Raw genomic sequence first — 19,125 nt, forward strand, 5'->3', positions numbered from 1 at the left:
TTGCAGTGCTGAGCGGGTCCCGAGTCCTGCAAAACTGAGCCTTTGGTAGGTGCCAAGCATGCCTAGTACTCTGAAGGACTGTCTAGGAGTTCGTGTAATCAGATCCAGGTCCATACTAAGGACGTTTTGCCTTTTTCTGTTAGTACAAAAGGGACTGAAAGCAGCTTAAATGTTCAATGAATTGCCTGCCACAGAGGAGTTCTTGATCTGAAGTAAGCATACCAAGCTCCATGACCAGCACATTTCCCTAAGCTAAAGCACGGCCGCTTTAGCTTAGCTCTAGCCTGAATGCAGCTCAAGCACACAGGATCCATGCGGTGCTTAGGAAGATTGAGCCTGGAGGTGAGTGCCAAACTCACTTGTTGCAACAAGCTGTTACAGAAATGCTGGCTTAGCCTTCTGCTTCAGTGCTTGACCTTCTTCAGGCCGGTGCTCCGTCCCTAAGTGTCCTCATGGCCTCTGCCTGGAGATAGCTCCTGCCTGAGCCTCCTTCTGCAGCCAACGTGCGAGTCAGCGATGCAAGCTGTGGGGGGAAGGACTCAAAAGTGAGCACAGCTGATAAGGCCTACACACTCCAGGGAGAGGTCAGATTCCCTGATATTGAATAGCTCCATGAGCAAGACACTCAGCTAGCACACGAGGGACCCGGTTCAAACTCTTCGTCCTCTGATTTGGAGCAGCAATTTGACCTCTCCCCAGGAAACCTGCCCTAGCTTCTATGCCGCAGGGCAGTTCTCCTAGTGTCTCTTACCAAAGCTCTTCCAGCTTGGAGAAGCTGGAAGTTCTATGCATTCAGTGACCACACCCGCACATTTCTTACACACACATTTTAAGGCTTTTAAAAAAAAGCTTCAGGATGTAACATTTTGAAAATTAATACTCATTTATGAGGAAGATATACCTGTGCCAGTATCCAGTGCATTCTCAGGTGATTTGATTCCCATTATTCAAAAAATGGTGTTACTTTGACTTCCTGTGCAATACCAAGGCAGTACTCCAACTATGCAGCCATATTGAAAATATAAGTTGCAAAGCATGCTCTAAAGCATGGGAAACACACAGGAAGATGAAAATTCAAAGCAAGGAAAAATATACGGGCCATTAAAATTCAAGTACAGGTTTAATTTCAACTCAAGACTAACTTTATTCTTCAGTTTCATTGTCACAACTGTACAAATGTCAGGATAAGTTGAACCATTTTGACAGCAAAACAACCCAAACTAGAAAGCTTGCATGTGCGTGCAATTCAGGTATTGTAAGAAATAGGCTTGTCTTTTCCTCTTTCCATACACATGTGATGGCAGGAGCCATGTGGAAGCAGGAGTGTGTCCGTATGTCCTCCTACTTAGCTGTTCACAGAAACTGCTTCTTATTGAAAAATGTTTCTGTAACTGTTGATCTTCAAAACCTGCTAATTAGCCCTAGTATAAGGACTTGGGTTTTATTTTGTCTCATGAGAAGGGGTTGACTTACCTGACTAATGCAAAACCCCTAAAAGACATCTGTGAATTTTGGATGAAAAGGCATTTCCCTCCAGTCTAGAGGTACGTTTCCAGCTTAGACCCATCCCCGCTCCTTGGCCCCTGCTGTTGGCTAGCTTACTCTCCACTCCACACTGCTGGCTTCCGCACATCTCATTTCTTCCGTACATCGCTACTCCCTCTTGTAGGGGTTACTGGGTCTCACCTCAGGGTTCTGCATGTCACAAGGTGGCAGGTCTCAGAAAGACAAGCAAGGCTAGCTGCCGCCTTGTGAGTGACTTCTCTACTGGCGATTCCCGCTTTAGCTGACTGAATAAAGGGAACGCCTGCAATAATAGCATATAATCGGTGTTGCAATGAATACCAACTGATTGCTCATTTTTATCAAATGCCTGCTGTACACCTCTGCTCTCTTCATATTCCCAAGCACTGGACACCTTGGATAAATAAAAAATTAGCATCTAGTATAATCTTAAAATCCGGGGGCTACAGGTACTTTCATTTCAGAATCACATAACATCTCCATCCCTGTTTCTCCCTAATTCTCATCACTTGGACTATGCTGTGCAACCTTTTGCCTGGGTCTTCCCTTTGCCTCCTTATACTTTCACAGTTTCTAGCTATTTTAAATTGCATGTTATAAAAAAGGCCACCTCCCAAAATTCAGTGTGCTGAGGAATAGGGCATCCGTAAGTTGTCTCCATAAACTTCTGTCTTGCAGATGGGATTTCTTTACCACAAAGACATCTGCTTTTGGGGGCTGAGATTTTACTGCCGTATGCTGGAACAAAACTGGTGTGGCACCGTACAGCGAAGAATAGGATCCTTTATTTTTTGCTCGTACTTAACGCAGATTGTGTTGCAGATGCTAGGCAGATCCACCACTTCTTTTGCTTTCTGTTGTCATTTCCACTATTTAAATATCTACATTTAGACTGCAGATTGCTTTAGACAAGTAGACACAAGAATTTAGTAAAATGTAAAGAATACACGTCAAATATACGGTGATATATATCCTCAGCAAACAGCTCTTATGCCACCACACCATGTGTCTGTCCACCCCATCTGCCTATAATTACGTTTGGGATCATCGCCTCATTCCAGCCAAGAGGAGCTCGAAGTCTCCAAAGACATTTACGTTTCTGTGTGTGTAGCGCAGATCACAGATGTCTTCCCCAAGCGCGCTCCCTGCCATCGCTCAAGACCACGCGCGTGGGAGAGAGACCCTCGCCAGGAGTCGGTTTTAGGAAAGGCTTCCCTGGGCGCTTGCGGCCAGGCGTGAGAGGCGTTTGTAGGAAACCGGGCTGCTCAGGTCTCTGGCAGGCAAGCACGGCAAGTTAGAACGGGAGGGTTGAAGCTGTTGCTGCCTCTGGCTGCGCACTCCGGCCAAGGCATCGAAACTGATGAGACAGCGCTTGGGCCGCCATGGTTTGGAAACCTGGTCTTTTCAGGTCAAGCTGGTGCCGGCTGCGGTTTTGTGGCACCTGCAGCCTGCGTGGACGGGGTCTACCTGTTGGAGTGACTTCTACTTTCGCTCGGGTGCCCTCGGAAACCCCTCCCGGGTCAGATTCAAAGCCGCACTGAAGCGCTCGGGGTGGGGGGCAGCATCCCACCCGGCCTCCACGGCGGGTCCAACCCTCCCGCCGGGTCCTTTCCACGCCACGCTGGAATCGGCCCGCGGGTACGTGAGAGGACACACGGACACCACACGCCCCGGGCCTTCCCTCAGCGCCTACCCACCGCCGGGCCCAACGGCCGGCGCGTCCCTGAGGCGGTCGGTCGGTCGGTCGGTCGGTCGGCGGGAGGAGGCGGGAGGCCGCGCCCGCGCGTTGCCAGGAGACCCGGGGCGCGCGCGGGGGGGAGGGGGAGGGAGGAGGAGGAGGAGGAGGGTGAAGGGGGGGGTGGGGGGAGGTTTACGTGGTGACGTTAATTCTATATGAGCGCCAGCGGCGGGAGCTCGGGTCTTTTTACCGCCAGCCGCGCCGCGCCTCCTCCTCCTCCTCCTCCTCCTCCTCCTCCTCGCTCCTGAGTCACCGCCAGCCCCGGCCCGCGCAGGTACCGCGCTGAGGGGGGGGGTGTGTGTGTGGAAGGGGGGGGTACTGAAGCGGGTGGGGGGCGCTCGGCCCCCCGCTCCCACGCAGGGGGAGGCCGCGGGTGGCGGCGTGGCCTAGCGCGGCCGCCCAGGGTGCGTGTGGGGGCCGGCGGCGCCCCGAGGCCCGTGAGGTGGAGGCGCCGGTTGCTCGGCCGGCCCGGCGGCGGGGAGCCCTCCCTTTTCTCCCCTTCTCCCGCTCGTCTCTCTCTCTCTCCGCCGCCCCCCGCGGAAGGGCCGGGCCGGGTTTAGGCTAGGCCAGGCCGGGCAGGGCCGCGGGGCTCGGTCCGGCGCTGAGGGGAGGCGGGTCTGCCCGGCAACACGTGGGGACGGAGCGGGGCCGGAGGGCGGCGAGGCCGGAAAGCGGTACGGGGAGGAGCGGCTGGCGGGCTGTCTGTCTGTCTGTCTGGCTTGTCCGCCCGTCCGTGAGGGAGGCGGGAGGGGGCCTGGTGGCGGGGAGGCGGGGGGGGGGGTGAGGGTGGTGGATGGGCACATGGCGGAGGGGTGGGCGGTGAGGGGGGGGTATGGCAGCGCGCTGTGGCCTTGTGCTGGCTCCCGCGCCTTGTTCTGGCTGCGGCGAGGCTGTGCTGCTGGCTGCTGGCAGGGGGACCCAGAGCTCCAGCCAGGGGACGGGCAGCTCTTGCTTCCTGCCTCAGGAAAGAGCGTTTTGAGGGGGGTTTGGGGTTTTTTTTGTTTGTTTTGGGTTTTTTTTTTTTTGGAGTTCAACATGTCGCTTCTCTGGGTGCCTGAACGACGCCTTCGCTCCCCGCCTGATTGGAGGTGCCTTCATCGCCCACAGTAGCGGGTACAAGAGGTGCATGGGTCTGTCAGCAAGGAAGGTTAAGAAACTACCTGAAAGATCTAGTAACTACAGCTGGGAGTATTGGCTCGTGTTTAGCGTTCATTTAGACCTAGCTACATATAAAACAGATTCCATCTACTCCATATTGGATGTTCAGGAGACTCACACTGCCAGTACCTGTGAGGCTTTCAATATCTAATACAAAACCTTCCCTGTTTGCTTGCAGAAGGGAACACAAGCCTTTTTTCAAGTGGCTGTGGCATAGTAATAATACATCGGCATCTTCCACAGTTTATCTCCGAGCACACTGCAGTTGTGTGTGTGTCCGTTTGTGTTTGAAGCCCTACAGTGACAAGCTTACATTTCATGTTCTAACCCCTTTGAGGAAGGTAAGAGAAGTGGGCAGTGGGCGTGCAAGGTATGACAAATGCATTCCTCAGCTCACCCTCTCTTTCAGGGTTTTAACGTCTGCTGCTGGACGTTATATTAATCAGGCAGGAGACAGTGCCTGATTATTTTCATTGAAATAAAACTTGAGAGAAGAGCTGAGGCTGTGTACAGCTCTAGGTGGTGTAGCTTGTTAGTAGCTTGTTAGTAGCTTGTTAGTAGCTTGTTAGTAGCTTGTTAGTAGCTTGTTAGTAGCTTGTTAGTAGCTTGTTAGTAGCTTTCCTGTTGTGCCCATTTTACAATGGTACACTCTTTAAAGAATGAGAAAAGCACTGTACTTGGATTGAAGCAAGCTGAATAGCTTCCAGTCTCTTGTAGATCCAGAAATTACCTTAATTGTTAGGGCAGAGTAGAATTTGAAATCTACATACATTGAAATTTGAGTGATTTGGATGCCTCTGTACCAGCCAAAAGTTTAGGCCACTCGGGCTTCAGGTAGGTATCTGAAACGTTGATGTAAGTGCTTAGAATAGGCCATTGATACATGAACTTCTGTTTTTGTGGCCCACTTACTCCTGTGAGAGTGGTATGTATTAGCAATCTCCCTTCCCTTCACTTTTTCTGTGTTTTGTGACAGGTCTTGCATATCATGTGTTGTGGTTTCTGAGGACGGAAGATTGTAGAATGAGGGTCTTGTGCACAGGTGGTAGATTTGTCTGTTTTCAGAGTCCCTGGTCCTTCTCTGACATTCACAGGGCTAGGAAGTGAGTGTTGGGGCTGCTGGAAGTGCGCAGAAGTAGTGTGCTGTGAGTGAGTGTTGGGGCTGCTGGAAGTGCGCAGAAGTAGTGTGCTGCATCTGTGCAGCCAGCCCTGTGTTACAGGAAGCACCAAAAGCGCTGGATCTGCTGTAGTGCTGTGTGTGTTCAGCACAGTAATGCTCTTGCCACCCTTGTGCTTCATTTAGCCCCTACCTCACTCAAAAACTGTTCATGGGAGCAGGCAGGGGACTCATTATAGTGATCTGTCTGAGCACCCTGGAAATGGGTGGTCTGGGTTTTTTTTGAGCTTGTTGTATAACTGACAATGAACATGCATGCACAAGTAAAACTGAAAGCAAGGCATTGTGGCATGTATGTTATGAAGCTTAGTAAACAGAGTTTTCACAGCCCTGAGTGAGACCTGAGTTTTCCAGGCTGAGACTGTGTCCTTTAGTACAGAACTCCAGATCATCAAGGAAACTTTGGCTTACTGTACTGTTAGTCACATTGTATAAATCTGTTATTCACTTAGCTCCTAAAAATTGAAGTAGTTGTAACATGGAGAACTTAACTCATTGCGGCAGAGATTGTATTCATTGGGGGAATAAAGTAGCTTGAGGATTTGAATTTCAGTAGTAAAAAAATCTCAGGGGAAATAAGACAAGCATCTTCTATTTTGGATTTTTCATTGAATCCTTTGGTGAAAGACAGTTTGTTCCAGTAGACCAATGGGTGTAATCAATGAATGTGTCTGTGGTATCTACACCTTTTTGTTAATATGGTTGTAACCCAGTTCATCCTCAGGTTCTTGTGACACAGCTGCAAGCATGCTGTATCTCAGACTAAAGGTCTGAGTCTTATTTCTTTGTGAAACTTCACAAATCAGACACATTGCAGAAAATGGAGATACAGGTCTTTTTTAAATGCCTATTCGTGTTTCTGCATTTGTGTGTACATTCAGTGGAACTTCAGCGGAACTTCAGCTCTGGGTTTTTCCATGAAATGATAGTGCCGTGGTATTTGTGTGGTACTAGTAGGCACTTATACAGAAGACAGTACTTTGCAGACAGAAACAAGACTTTTTAATGCCGCTTGTATGTTACTAGAGCTGAGGAGTCTTCTGAGTTAGCTTCTGGTCTGGGCAACTGCATTCCATCTAACTTATCATTAGGAAAGCAGCTAGTAAATAGTAGAGCAGAACAGTACAAGTGGTGTTTAATCCGAGGAACAGTTGTGATGATGGGTTTAATGCTTTTAGGTCAGTTTTCATTTGTAAATTACTGTGAGCTCAAAAGTGATTATAATTATAGTTAATTCAGTCTAGCTGATCCTCATTCAGCTCAGAGGTTACTGCAGTTCCTCATCACCTAATGTTGTTAATCTGGAGAGTAGGCCTGGTGTCATAATGTTTTTGTCTAGAAAACCAGACATGCCTGGAAGGCATCGCAGAAGTTGCTTGGGGATTCATTTGATGGCCCTCTGAAAAATTAAGCTATTTAGAAACAATGCATGAGGTTTTTGAGGACCTCCTACACTCAACAAAGTTAATGCAAAGGGAAAAATCTTAATTACGAATATGGCCTCGTGTTTAGTGGTAACTTTGACCTTAGGTTTTCAGGAAGACTACATGCATTGCAGACTAAAACTTCAGTTGCATTAAAAAAAAAAAATGACTTTGCTAATTTACTTTTCATATTTTGTATTTAGTTTTAAAATATAAATAATTTAAGATTCGATGTAATTTATGTTCTCCCTAAAGATTAATCTTTTAAATGAACTTATATATTACCAAAACATAATCTGCATCTTAACTACTGTCAAAGGTTAGACTGGAGATCTTTCCTAGATGGAAAGCTGTTTAGATTTTAGTGTTGGAAAATACAGATGCATTTGGGGGCTGAATGTGTGCTTAAATGTACTTCTGCATAGACATAATTTACAATGGTGATGTTTCAGTTCAAAGCTTAACTTGTGGTAATGACTAGGCAGCTGCACATCAGCTGTTTCACCTGGTCTTTGTAGAGTTTAGAACAAAATACTACCAGTTTGACCTTAGTAGCTCATGATGATCAAAAGGTGAAAGCAACTTTTTAGATATGAAAACTTCAGTTTCTGGACGTAGCTGTAGCCATGGAGTGTTCAGTTGCTGATTTGACATTTATCCTTTAAAAAATACCACCCCCCCACCCCAAATCACAACCAAACCAAACAGCGAAGAAACCCTCACCCAGAACCTGAGAGATACTAGAATTATTCTCATTTTTGAGTGTTGGACATTCTGATTAAGAGATTTGACTAAGCAGGTGCCTGGAATCTGGAATGGGAAAAACACCTAGGCTTCTAAGACCCAGGTTAGAATCATAAATGCTTGTTGTCTTTTCTGACTGTCTGCAGTAAGATTAGTTCAGTCCACTACTTTAGATGTTGTTTAATATGCGGTGTTTCAAAGGAAGGAGGGACAGTTCTTTCACATTTTGTGTGGGATGACTGGCCTGTCTGGGAAAGTTTCCTTTTAGTTCTGGCTGTAGTTGAAAACCTGGCTTAAGTATTGAAAGGTTAAGTTGGAGGGACACAGGAGGAGTCATGAAATAAAAGAATTAATTGTTTACATCCAAACCAATTTTTAATCAGTTCTTTTTGAACTTGCTTTTAGGTATTTTTCTGTCACTTCTCATTGTTCACATCTCAAATATCATTAATCTCAGATTTAAACTGCTTCTGTTCCTCAGGTATTCATGTTGCTAGGCCCTGAGCTGGTTTATTTCCTCTCTTCCACAATGTTCAGCAATGAAGACAGTATTTTTATTAAAGATACATTACTGAAGTATATAATGATCATATTTTGCATTGTGTGTTTTGGCCATCATGCGTTCATTTCACATCTTGACTACTTCTGCATGTTGAGTAGAAGTCTTCAGTGGGCTGCATGCAATTATATCTGTGTCTTTGAACAGCAATTTTTAGACCTTTTGAAATCTAAATTAGTTTGCTTCTTTCAATATATGTTACTTTAGATTTTAGTACTATTTATTCTGCCTCGCTTGGATCACCCTTTTAAGGAGTTCTTAATTCTGTGATACTTCAGTTTTGGAAATTACTCATCTTGACCTGGGATGGTTAAGTATGAGCTCGTATAAGTGCTTTATTGTGTTCCTTGTATGTGCAAGGTAGCATCATCAGAAACATGCTCGCTATTTTTGTGAGATCTTCATGATATGGCCTCTTGATTCTTTTATCACCTTCACTGTTATGGAGGCATCAGATACTTCTACTGGTGCCAAAAGCATGATTGAGTGAAATTCACAAGAAAATGTTTGTGAAGATCACTTTGTAAATAAGGCTCAAGTTCCTTGGCTCAAGTTTTTCTCAGTAGGTGTAGTATATGTTTACAAGTGCTTTTTAATCTCTGCACCTGTAGTCATTTGAAAGTGACATACTGAAACCATAACCATGTGTATACTTCTGTTGGGTCTTACTACCAACATCTCACGTGTGTAACATCTCACCCCAACAGCCTCCAAAATGTGTCAAAGTTAGATTGTTGCTGTGTTCTTTTTTAGTGAATGCTAGCTTGTTAGTTGAAAACTGGATGTTCTAAGGTTTACAGTTTAGTAATCGCTTTGTTTCCATGGAAAAAATATTGAACTAAAGCTAACAAAAAAGTTGCTAAGTATATTTTAGGAATTTCAGTGGCTTCTTGGGGAGTGAATGAGTTTACAATGTTACATTTATCAGATGTTCCAGCAAAAAACATGCTTTTGAAACCTGTACGTGTTTTTTCGGTGTTCTTTAAATTTTCTTTTCAGATAAGTATGTTTAGATGATTTTTAAGTCACATTGGATAAAAACTTTAATGCTGCAGTGTGAGTCTTGCAGATAACAGTGTAACTGCCAGTATGGTTGTGTTTGATTATGTGACAATCTCAGCAGTCAACTGACACTCTCCATTCCTTTGTTTGGTGTTGTGGCATGCAAAAGTTGGTCTTTTAAACTGCTAAAATGCAGCCTGCTACCTGAAGCGGTTTTTATATTACTTTGACACTTTTAAAAAAACCTGAATACTTGTACCAACATGAACTGTGTAGACAAATACTCTCTTAAGAAGTTTTAAATATCTTTTTGTATATGAAGATTTTGATTTCAGCCCTTCAGGATGGCTGCTGTTTTCCCATTATCAGTGATGGAAAGGAGAAACTGCAACGAACTATACTGATTAGTTTGTTTAAAAAGAAAATAAAAAAAATCCTTGTTTAGGTTTTTCCGATTGAATTTAAACTTCTGTATTACTTTTCTGATAATGAAAGACTGTTCTAAATAGAAATTGGTAGGTTTTCTGCTACAGAATCTTGGCATCCAGAACAAAGGCCACATTGTGTGTTAATTACCCTATTTTTAGAACATGATCAGGGAGCTCGGATCAGTAGCAGAGACAAACATGCAGGTATAATTCAGTCCTGATTATAAATTGTAATTTTGTAGTTCATTTCCTTCTCTGTATGGAGACTGTCTTTTTTTGCTGCAAGAGTAAACAGGGACTACCTAAATTCAATAAAAATGCTACAAAAATAGAGGAGTTCAGTGTTGACTGAATCTTCATTTCCTGATTTAAAAATCAGTTAAGGGAAAAGCTCTAAAAAGTGTTTCCACATGAATGAAAGCGAACCCTGCAGTTACTAGTAACTGAGTTCTAGATATGATCACTCTGTTTTGTTTTGAAGAATTTAAATTTTTCCCATCATGTAACTGATGTTCTTATGCAAGTTGTAGACCACTTTAAAGTTGAAATGTGGAAAATCTGGGTTTTCATGCCATAACATGTATTGTACAGAGGCCTGCAAGCACTAGTGAAATAGTTGCATTGGCAAATGGCTGAAGTTGGTGTTTATACCTCAGGAATTACTGGGAAAAGCAAAATATACCACTTGAAGGGGAGAGAGCAGACAGTTTCAATTAATTGTGTTGTGTTGTTTCAGCATTGTCGTGATTTAGTGTTTTTATTCTCTACAGCCAGTTTCTGAATTTTGCCATGTTATCACAAGGTAAGATGTTGTAGCATACAGTTGCACAGTAACTTCAAACTTGCCTAACTCTACTCATGAGCTGCTACAAAAGGTACTTGCCTGTGGCAGCCTCCATCTCTTGACCCTGTTGTTACTCATGCAACTGCAGGTCTAGCCCTGTCCAAAGGAATACCTAGCACTTTTTTTAACTTTACAGCCGTTCAGACATTGCTGATGAAAAGAAGGGGGTATGCATAGCTAAGAAAGAACCACGATAAGCTTTTCCAGCAGCATTTGCCAGTTACATTGGCTTTAGCTCACTGGAACATTGTTCAGCAGCGAAGCTTGGTGTTCCCTTTATGAAGGGGACGTATTTCCCTTGTGGTGATGTGAGTGCTTCCTGTCTTGGTCAATTTAGCACTTGCGTGTAGCTAAAAGTTCTTGAGTGTGTTTTGTGAAACACCACTACTCATCTGCATTTTTTAATCCTTCTCTGCTTGGTCCAGAAGACCTTACTCGAGCTTCTGCTAAAGATTCCCATATATCACCATGCCAGTTAGTATTTCCACTGTTGACTGTGCCTGTCTTTTGGACATAGTGGATGAGTTGGTGCTTGCACAATAAATTGCAACAAAACAGAGGGATTTGAGTTACTGCAAGGGTCCTGTGGCACCTTCTTGTTACTGTACTGAGGAATGTGGATTCCTTGCTTCCATTGACCATTAGCTCCTTAGTCTCTTTATCAGACCTTGATAGCCTTTATATTAGTACTATCTCATACACTTGTTTTCTGTGCTTGTGTTTGGGCAGACGGTCTTAATTATCTACTCGAGATTTGAAAATTTAAATTAGTCCATTTTTTGCTCTTCTACATTAACATTCAGAAATCTTTTGTTAACAGAAGGACTTTGAGGCACTAATAAAAGGAAATTCTCTCTGGAGAGTTCAGTGTCTGATAATGTCTTTCATTGAATAGATGTGGTATCTTGATGTTCTGGCATAGGACTACCCTGCTTACTTAATTGAGATTGGTTTGGGGGTTTTTTTTTTTTGACCTTCAGCTTTCCTAAGAAGGCATATTTTTCCATAATATGAATGATATAATCTGTTTGTAACATGTTGCTTATCTGCCATGTTAATGATAGGCGCAATATCCCCTTGTTTCAGGACTAATTTCCATGCTAATGATAGTAGATGTTTCATGAATTTGATCACAGAAGTAAAAAGGAAACACTTGGTCTTCTGCTTGATTCCCTTTTGAAATGGCATTTTTTAATCTGATACATGATTCAATTACTTTTTTTTTGAAGAGGAGCTACATGCTCTCTTAGTTACTACTGAACTGTGTGATCCTTTCTCATGTAACAATTTTCCTACCTGGTGGTTGGTACCATAGCTTCTACTAACAGTTGTGAAATGATTGATATGTTTTTTTAGGTCTTAGTACCAAAAAATTTGAAGTGTGTAACTCTGTGCCACGTACTGTGCACTTTTTAAACAATTCACCCAGTTCTGACATGTAAATGAAACTGTACTATGCAGAGCATGTGAGTTCTTTAAAGTTATAAACCTCTCTTAGTGGTTTTGAGCAAACAACCCCAAACAATTATTTTGAACAGCTACAGTCAAAGAGCATCTTTTGATGGACCTACACTACTATTTTAATTTGTGTTTTCTTTTTTGGTGCTGATTATGTAAAGAAAAATGTTACGAGTTGCCCTCCTGGAATGCTAGGCAAGAACATCAGTTTGAAGTAACTTTCAGTGAATATATTGCTCTCGAGTTTCCCAGTCTGTAGTGAGAGCTGAACTTGGCTGGTATGATGTCATTTGTCTGGCACCTTTGGTTTCTGCATGCATTGCAAATAGCTTACAGGACTTAATCCTGATATTTTTTTTTATACAACTAGCTGTCCTCCAGCTGGATCTCTCTTTTTCTTCACTGACATCTGACTTAGTCCACTTAGTTTATTACCTTACGTTGCAGCTTCTTAATCCCACCTAGGGTTCATTTGGTTTAGGTATTTTCTGTTAATGTATTGCTCTCAGTTGCCCAAGGCTTGCCAGAGACATGAAGAGGCTGATATGCTATTCTATGGACAGGCTGACTTATTTGCAGTGCTCTGAATTATTGACTACTAAGGAAATTAGTTTGGGCAAAAGGGTAGATCTCTTTTAAAGATGTGAGTAAACAAGGCTTGGCTGTAGCTTGGGTCCAATATCCTCAAAAAGCCCATTTGTGTCCCTTGAACTACTTGAGAAATTTCTTCTACTTGCTATTGCAAGCTAATTGTGTGAGCAATTTCCCTAGAGGAGGGGAAATGGTGTTTCCTGAAAAGGGAGTGGGTACCCTGTGTGGTACGGTATCCACAGAGATGCTGAACAGCTGAGATCTGTTGGTGGCCTGCCAGCCTTAGGGCTTGTGCAAAAAAAAAAAAAAAAAAAAAAAAAAAAAAAGCTGTTGTTTTGCTGGAGGAACTGTGTCTCAGAAATGCCTTGCCTCCTCGGCTGACTCCTAATTCACCTCGCTGTGACCTGTCTTCCTGAGGCTGAGTGGATGTCAGGGTAATCTAATACTGTCATGCTTACTTGGGACGTGTAAAGCTGACCTTCAAAAAGGAAAGGCTTCTCACCAGAGCGTTTGTGTCCTAGCTGTAACGTGGCTGGTGCTGCTGTGCAAACTCAGATTGGTTTCTGTGTGGATAAAGGCAGACTGGGGAAAAAAAGGAAAGTCTGGGAAGGGCTGAATATTTACAGTTCGTGCTTCTGTCTTCACTTGAGCAAAATTACTTAGTGAAGAAACAATAACCCCTGAAAACTGAAAGCTTACTAATGGGTAACTTGAGGATGAACACATGACAATATCATTATTAGTTTCTGCATGTATCAAACTACATTTCTTAAAAACCATGATGGATTAAAGAGGTGAAGTGTCCTTTAAACATCATGAAAATAGCAAATTTTCATACTGTTTTGAGTAGATCTAAGTTTTTAAGGGAGTTCTGCTAGTTTTTAGTAGTTCTGCAGGATGCATTCAAAACTGCAGCTAAGCTTGTCCTGGATTACCAGTCTCCTAACCTTTCCGTTTCGAAAAAGAACATGATTCTTGTGATGGCAGGCAGGCTTGTGGTCAAGCTTAAGCTACCTGTATGAAAGAGGTTTTAAACTTCAGCCTCTAGAAAACTTTCACTGTAGCTTGCTTTTCTGTGCTTTTGCTTCCTTTTTGTAGTATGAACTTCCTATACGTTCTCTTTAAAGCTCTGCAAAGATAAGAGAACTATTTCTTTTCCTCTGCATATTTTTACAGTGAGCAGCAAAACATTGTAAGTGAAGCCTCTGGGCACCTCTATTTGACCATAATGCAATGCTACTGGCTGTAGCTGTTTGTAAGTAACAGGGAAATAAAATATTTAGTGAATAAGGAGGTTATTTGCCTGCTGGCTTTTGAACAGGGGAGGAGGCTACCCTTTATTGGTACTCATAAGCCTTTTCTTGCAGTCAGGAGGCCTAGATTTTCAGTAGTATCTCAGTCCAAAGCAATCACCTAGACACTGAGGCTTGAAGTAACACACCAGCTGTAGCCAGGTTTGTTATAATGCTGCACTGACAACTGGTATCTCCCAGGAACTACTTTGAGTGATACCAGTGAATGCTTCTTGCTGCTCATGTGCCAAGGAGCAGCAGCTGTTCACAGTCCTAAATGCACCTAGGAAACAAACTGGGAAGGGTGGCTGATTCTTTCATGTGGAAAGCTGAGTGGTGTGAGTACTATATACAAAGATTTAGTTTTGGGGATATACTGCAAAATAAATACTGCAGTGATGTATTTTAGTGTTACTGATTGTGGTACATACTGTATCTGAAGCTCTGGATATGAGACTGGGACCTTCTATTAGGCATTGTGCAAAAATAGCGGAGGCTGTTTGCTCTTAAGGAATGCATTTTCTCAGTGCTTTTCTGCCTCTACCTTTTTTTTTACCAGTAGAACTGTGTTGCAGAGAAGCTTATGGTTAAGTAAATGACAATAAACTGAATGTGATGCAGCTATATATCCATGCTAGTGGGTTGTGCAGATTAGTCTAAATGTCTGCCAACGTAGTTCTGTTGGCATACTGCCTTGTAGCCTCCTCATAAAAGAACTGTTGTCTAGAGCTGGCAGATGACAGTGTCATGACAAACAGTAGTATCTCCTCAGTTTGCAGAAGAACTCTTCCAACTGCAAATGTTCTGATACTGAGTTGTATAAAAAGTGGAGGGAAGATCAAAGGATGAGACACGAAAAAGACTGATGCAAGGAGAATAGGAAAAATGGGATGAGGCAAATAGGAACACACTGGAGGGAGGCTCTGAAGTTGACAGCTGCTTGATACAGTCTATTTTAATTTCCAAAAAAATCTTTAAAGAGTGTTATTCAAAGTCTTTGAGTAAACTGGGCCATAGTTGGAAAACATACAGTGCTTGCATGGACTCTTTAAAAGCCAGGAAGCAGAGGGTGAGTAACTGTCCCTTGCAATGAGGAGAGAGGCAGGCAGATGCTGGACTTCCACAGGGTGCTGTAATGAGATGAATGCCTTCAGCACAGTCATATGTGATCTTGGAAAGAGGGGTGAACAGTGGAAGGTTGAAGATTGCTGATGACAAGTAGTTGTTCAGAATGGTGAAAACAAGGGCCCGCTGAGGAATTCAGGAACAGAGATTGCTGGTGAAACTTTCTCTGCTACACTATTGCCCAGTGTAGAAAAATCTGACTTAGTTATCTCTGAGCTGAATGCTGCAACTCACAAACAGGATTTTAGCACGTTGCTACTTGAGTGATAACATCAGCTTACCTGCATGGTTTCAGGGAAGATGAGGGCTAGTTTATGAAATAAAAATTTATTATGACATTGTCAAATACCTGAGCCAGGTACTTCCTGAGCCAGCTTTTTTTTTTCTGAATATGATTGAAAGCTAGAAGAGTTTTTGGTGGAATTCTTGCCATGTCATTGCTTTTTTTTTTCCTTTTCTTTTTTCTTTTTTTTTTAAGCATCTACTAATGGCTAGTGTTGGAGGTGGGATAGATACTTCTTAAAGTTTTTAGGCATGACTTGGTCATAGCCAATCTCATGTCCTCATTTAGAAAAAAATGTTTAAATGAACTGTAGAAGTTGGTCTCTTTCAGCAAACCTGTATCTGAGGTGTTTCAGCTACTGTTTCATCTAGCCCACTGGCTTGGTGAGACCACAGCATTTGTGTTGTCACTGGTCACACCTTTGTTGAAAGAACTGCCTCTAGTTTTATGGAAAGTGAAGCTGTGTATTTGACGGGGAGAACAGAGAGAGGAAATGTTGATCTCTGCAAGGAGCAATAATAGTTTGTGAATGTGATTGTCACACTTGCATAAAAATGTGTGAAAGGCAGGTGAACTGTGCATCTGGTATTCTTTTGCACAGTGATTCTACCAGTCTCCCTGAAAAGGTCCTACATGAAGAACAAGAGGACATGCATAAGGAAAAAGTTGTATATTTTGCATGGATAAAATCTTTTGCAAATCAGAAATATGTCGCTCAAGAAACACCTCACATTTAGATGTCTCTGTATAATTGTAGTATGTTCTCAGTTTCTGTAGGTCTTTAGTCCATGCTGTCTTTTGAGAATGGTATCCAAAGGAGACTATTTGGAATTGTTATAAAGACAGCTTGCATCCATGTGTAAACCTGAAGTCACAAGACAAGCAAATGTGTCTGGATTTCAAGAAACTTAAAATTAGTCAAAAATGTTACTGGAACTCCTTGATTTCTTACTGAATTGTTAGATGTCCTTTGGTTTACAGAAGTGCTGCCATTCTATTTAATAGCAAATACCATACTATTTTTCTGAAATAGATGGACAAGTAGTTGGTTCTCTAGTTTTTCAGCATACTAGGGAATTGAACATTTTTGATTACGTGCAGTCCCCTAAATACTTCATTAGCACTGTAAAGCTGTGGTCCTAAATAGAGACATCAGCTATTTCCTTCCATGTAATTCTTGGAAACTAGTTAATGACACCAGAAAATGTTTTGATCATATTTACGTAGAATGGAGGTGTTAAATTCTGAGGTTTAGATTCTAACATGTGTCTTCATATTGACTGGTAATGTTCTGATCTTACTGGCATTGTGCTCTTGTGTTACATGCTTTGGACAGATGAAATGCAATTTTCATTTTTTTCTCTTGAACACACACCTCCAAAACTTTGACTAAAATTCTCGTTGGAATTCATTATAAGGAGTTGAACTTCTTGAAGAAAACTTGAATTTGTTCAGCTTACTGGACAGCAGCTAAAATGGGGGCTCTAAAGCAGTGGTTTCCATGCTTCCTGGGCCATTGAATTATTCTTGGTAGTTGGTGTCTCCTGAACCATTGGACCTAAGATGGCAGTAATGGGACAGTGTTTTCTTGTGTGTGGTATTGTCTCTGACTTCAGGCTACCTGAAACATCTTTTTGGAGACTATAGACGCCTACGTACTGTTTTGCTGGTGGAAAATATTATTCATCTTGTAATACATTTGAGAACATAGGTGCTTCATGGTATGCAAGATTTGCAATAGTCTCAACGTATAAGGCTTGTAGTTGCTGTCTGGAATGTGTTTTTGATGATACTGAGATACTTAATTAAGAAAATTCTGATCATTCAGGACATGGAAATTAGTCATATTAAATACCTTGGCACCTGGCATCAGTTTTTTTTAAATATTGCGATTCTGTGAGTATTCTGAGGAACTACTTGGATTGGGTTTGTAAAGTTGGGATTAAAAGTAAATCCACAAAAAAGTGTCTTTAGTATTAAACCAAACTGATTTAGCTATAAGTATCCTCTGTCTGCAATTACGTGCTGGAAATGAGTAAACGGTTACCAAAAGGGTTCTAGCACCCTTTTTGCTTCAGTTTTTCTCAGGTTGTATTTCGCTTTTAAACTTAGACAGGACTAGTTTTCAATCTGTGATATTAATACAGTCCTATGATACAAAACGCAACATAGCATTTTGCTGCTATTTAAATTGATATGAGTAGATCTATTGGTTCTAAACCAGGACAAAGCTTTTCAGTATTTCTGTATACTTTAGAATGAGATCTCAAAAAGCGCATGGGAGAGTCTTCAGACTATAATATGTATTTATCCTATGTCTTAAACCTAGCATGGTTTGTGTTTCTTTCCTTTTTAGTATTATGGCACTTGCCTGTAGACCTTGTAAGTGAAGTCTAGTGCTGCTGTTCTTACATTTTTGTTTTCTTCCTCTAGGGTTTGAAATCCAGGAGAATGGCAGACATAGACAAGTAAGTAAAATCTGTAGGTTACTGAAGCTCTGACTGTGTCCTATGCTGTACTTCAGATGGCTGTGATCTCCAGACACTTGATAGACAGGGTCTGGGTAGTGATCTTGGCACTGTGGCAGGATGTGAGGTTTATAGCATGTGGGAGAAAAGCTTGAGTTGCTCATGCCAGATGGGCTTGGGATACTAATTGTAAGTAAATCTAAAACTGGGAGAAGGCAGCAGTCAACTTACTATGTTAGTTGGAATTCTGGAGGGGAAAAACTGATAGTACTGCCCATTAGTATTCTTTCACTGTATGTAGTGGGTTTTTTCTATACTTTGAATGCTCATATTTTGCAGCATTCAAAGTATAGTTCAGGTAAACCTACCCTCAGTTCTCAAGGCCCGCACATCTTAACAAAGAGAATGTGTAGAGCAGAGGGAGGCTGAAAGAATCCTTTTGTAAAAACGAATCTTCAAAATTCTGGAAAGCTGCTAGTTCTTCAAACTGTTCTGAGATTGTAAAATGTGAAACTTGAATCCATGAAGACAAATTTGGCTTTGTTTGGCTATTCAGACTTATAGTTTGTCATAGATCAAAACTGATGCAATAGTTTGCTTCTACCCAGATGATCTCTAATTTGAGCTCTTTAAGCTTGTTATAGTATTTTATAAAATTGACTTCTTGATGCTGTTATTGAATATTCCTAATAGCAAAGAACAGTCTGAACTTGATCAACAAGATATGGAAGATGTTGAAGAGGTAGAAGAAGAAGAAACTGGTGAAGATGCCAACAGCAAAGGTAATGTTGTAAACAAGAGTTTCTAAGCAGCTGCGTATGTACTTTCTAATGTGTTAAAAAAAGGGTTTACTGCTTAAAATAATAGGAAATGTGCATCAGCAGTTACGCTTTGCCGACTGTATTTAAATTCTGAAGCAAGGACTTTTTTTTCCAGTTGTGTGGTGGTTTTTTTTTTTAATAGTTGTCTGCAGTCACTCATTTTAGTCATGGTTAGTACCAGTTCAGGCAGCACTGGCCCCCTGTAAGGATGTGTAATTGGGAAAGAAAGGATTGTTGTGGGTATGTGACTAGATTGTTTCAAAACTAACAACAGCTAAAAGCTTTTAAAATGTGAAGCTTTGGGTAGAAAAAAAATCGGATACATATGTGTGTGTATCTCATTTTTTGAACAGTTGCTTAGTAATTTGGTGCTGAGTTGTTTGTGAACAGAACAAATATCACGCTTAGTGTTACCACTCTTAAAACCAAAAAATCCTTCTTTTTTTCCCCTCAACAAAAAAACCTGAATATGTATCAGAATACTTGTTT

The 19,125-nt window shown here is 42.1% G+C and overlaps 1 protein-coding gene and 1 long non-coding RNA gene across 4 annotated transcripts in view; one reads left to right on the forward strand and one right to left on the reverse strand.

Annotated features, from left to right (window-relative positions):
- Positions 1–1,101: 1,101 nt before the first annotated feature.
- On the reverse strand, positions 1,102–3,287 carry LOC138682496 (uncharacterized). The gene is made up of 2 exons (XR_011322597.1): positions 2,992–3,287; positions 1,102–2,797 (listed from the first exon to the last, which is right to left on the reverse strand). It is a non-coding gene; the product is annotated as an uncharacterized lncRNA (long non-coding RNA).
- A 132-nt stretch (positions 3,288–3,419) lies between these two features.
- The window catches only part of NAP1L1 (nucleosome assembly protein 1 like 1), a 32,215-nt gene continuing 16,509 nt past the window's right edge, over positions 3,420–19,125 (forward strand). Inside the window, exons 1-3 of one of the 3 annotated variants that reach the window (XM_069773438.1) lie at positions 3,420–3,536; positions 17,781–17,815; positions 18,509–18,597. In XM_069773438.1, coding sequence (XP_069629539.1) covers positions 17,799–17,815; positions 18,509–18,597 — 106 coding nt within the window. In that variant the 5' untranslated portion in view covers positions 3,420–3,536; positions 17,781–17,798. Of the gene's footprint in view, positions 3,537–4,736; positions 4,762–17,780; positions 17,816–18,508; positions 18,598–19,125 lie in introns of those variants that run through there. The other 2 variants (XM_069773437.1, XM_069773436.1) reach the window with 2 other exon arrangements.

The sequence above is a fragment of the Haliaeetus albicilla genome, chromosome 28 (assembly GCF_947461875.1).
Source record: "Haliaeetus albicilla chromosome 28, bHalAlb1.1, whole genome shotgun sequence".
Classification (NCBI taxonomy): domain Eukaryota; kingdom Metazoa; phylum Chordata; class Aves; order Accipitriformes; family Accipitridae; genus Haliaeetus; species Haliaeetus albicilla.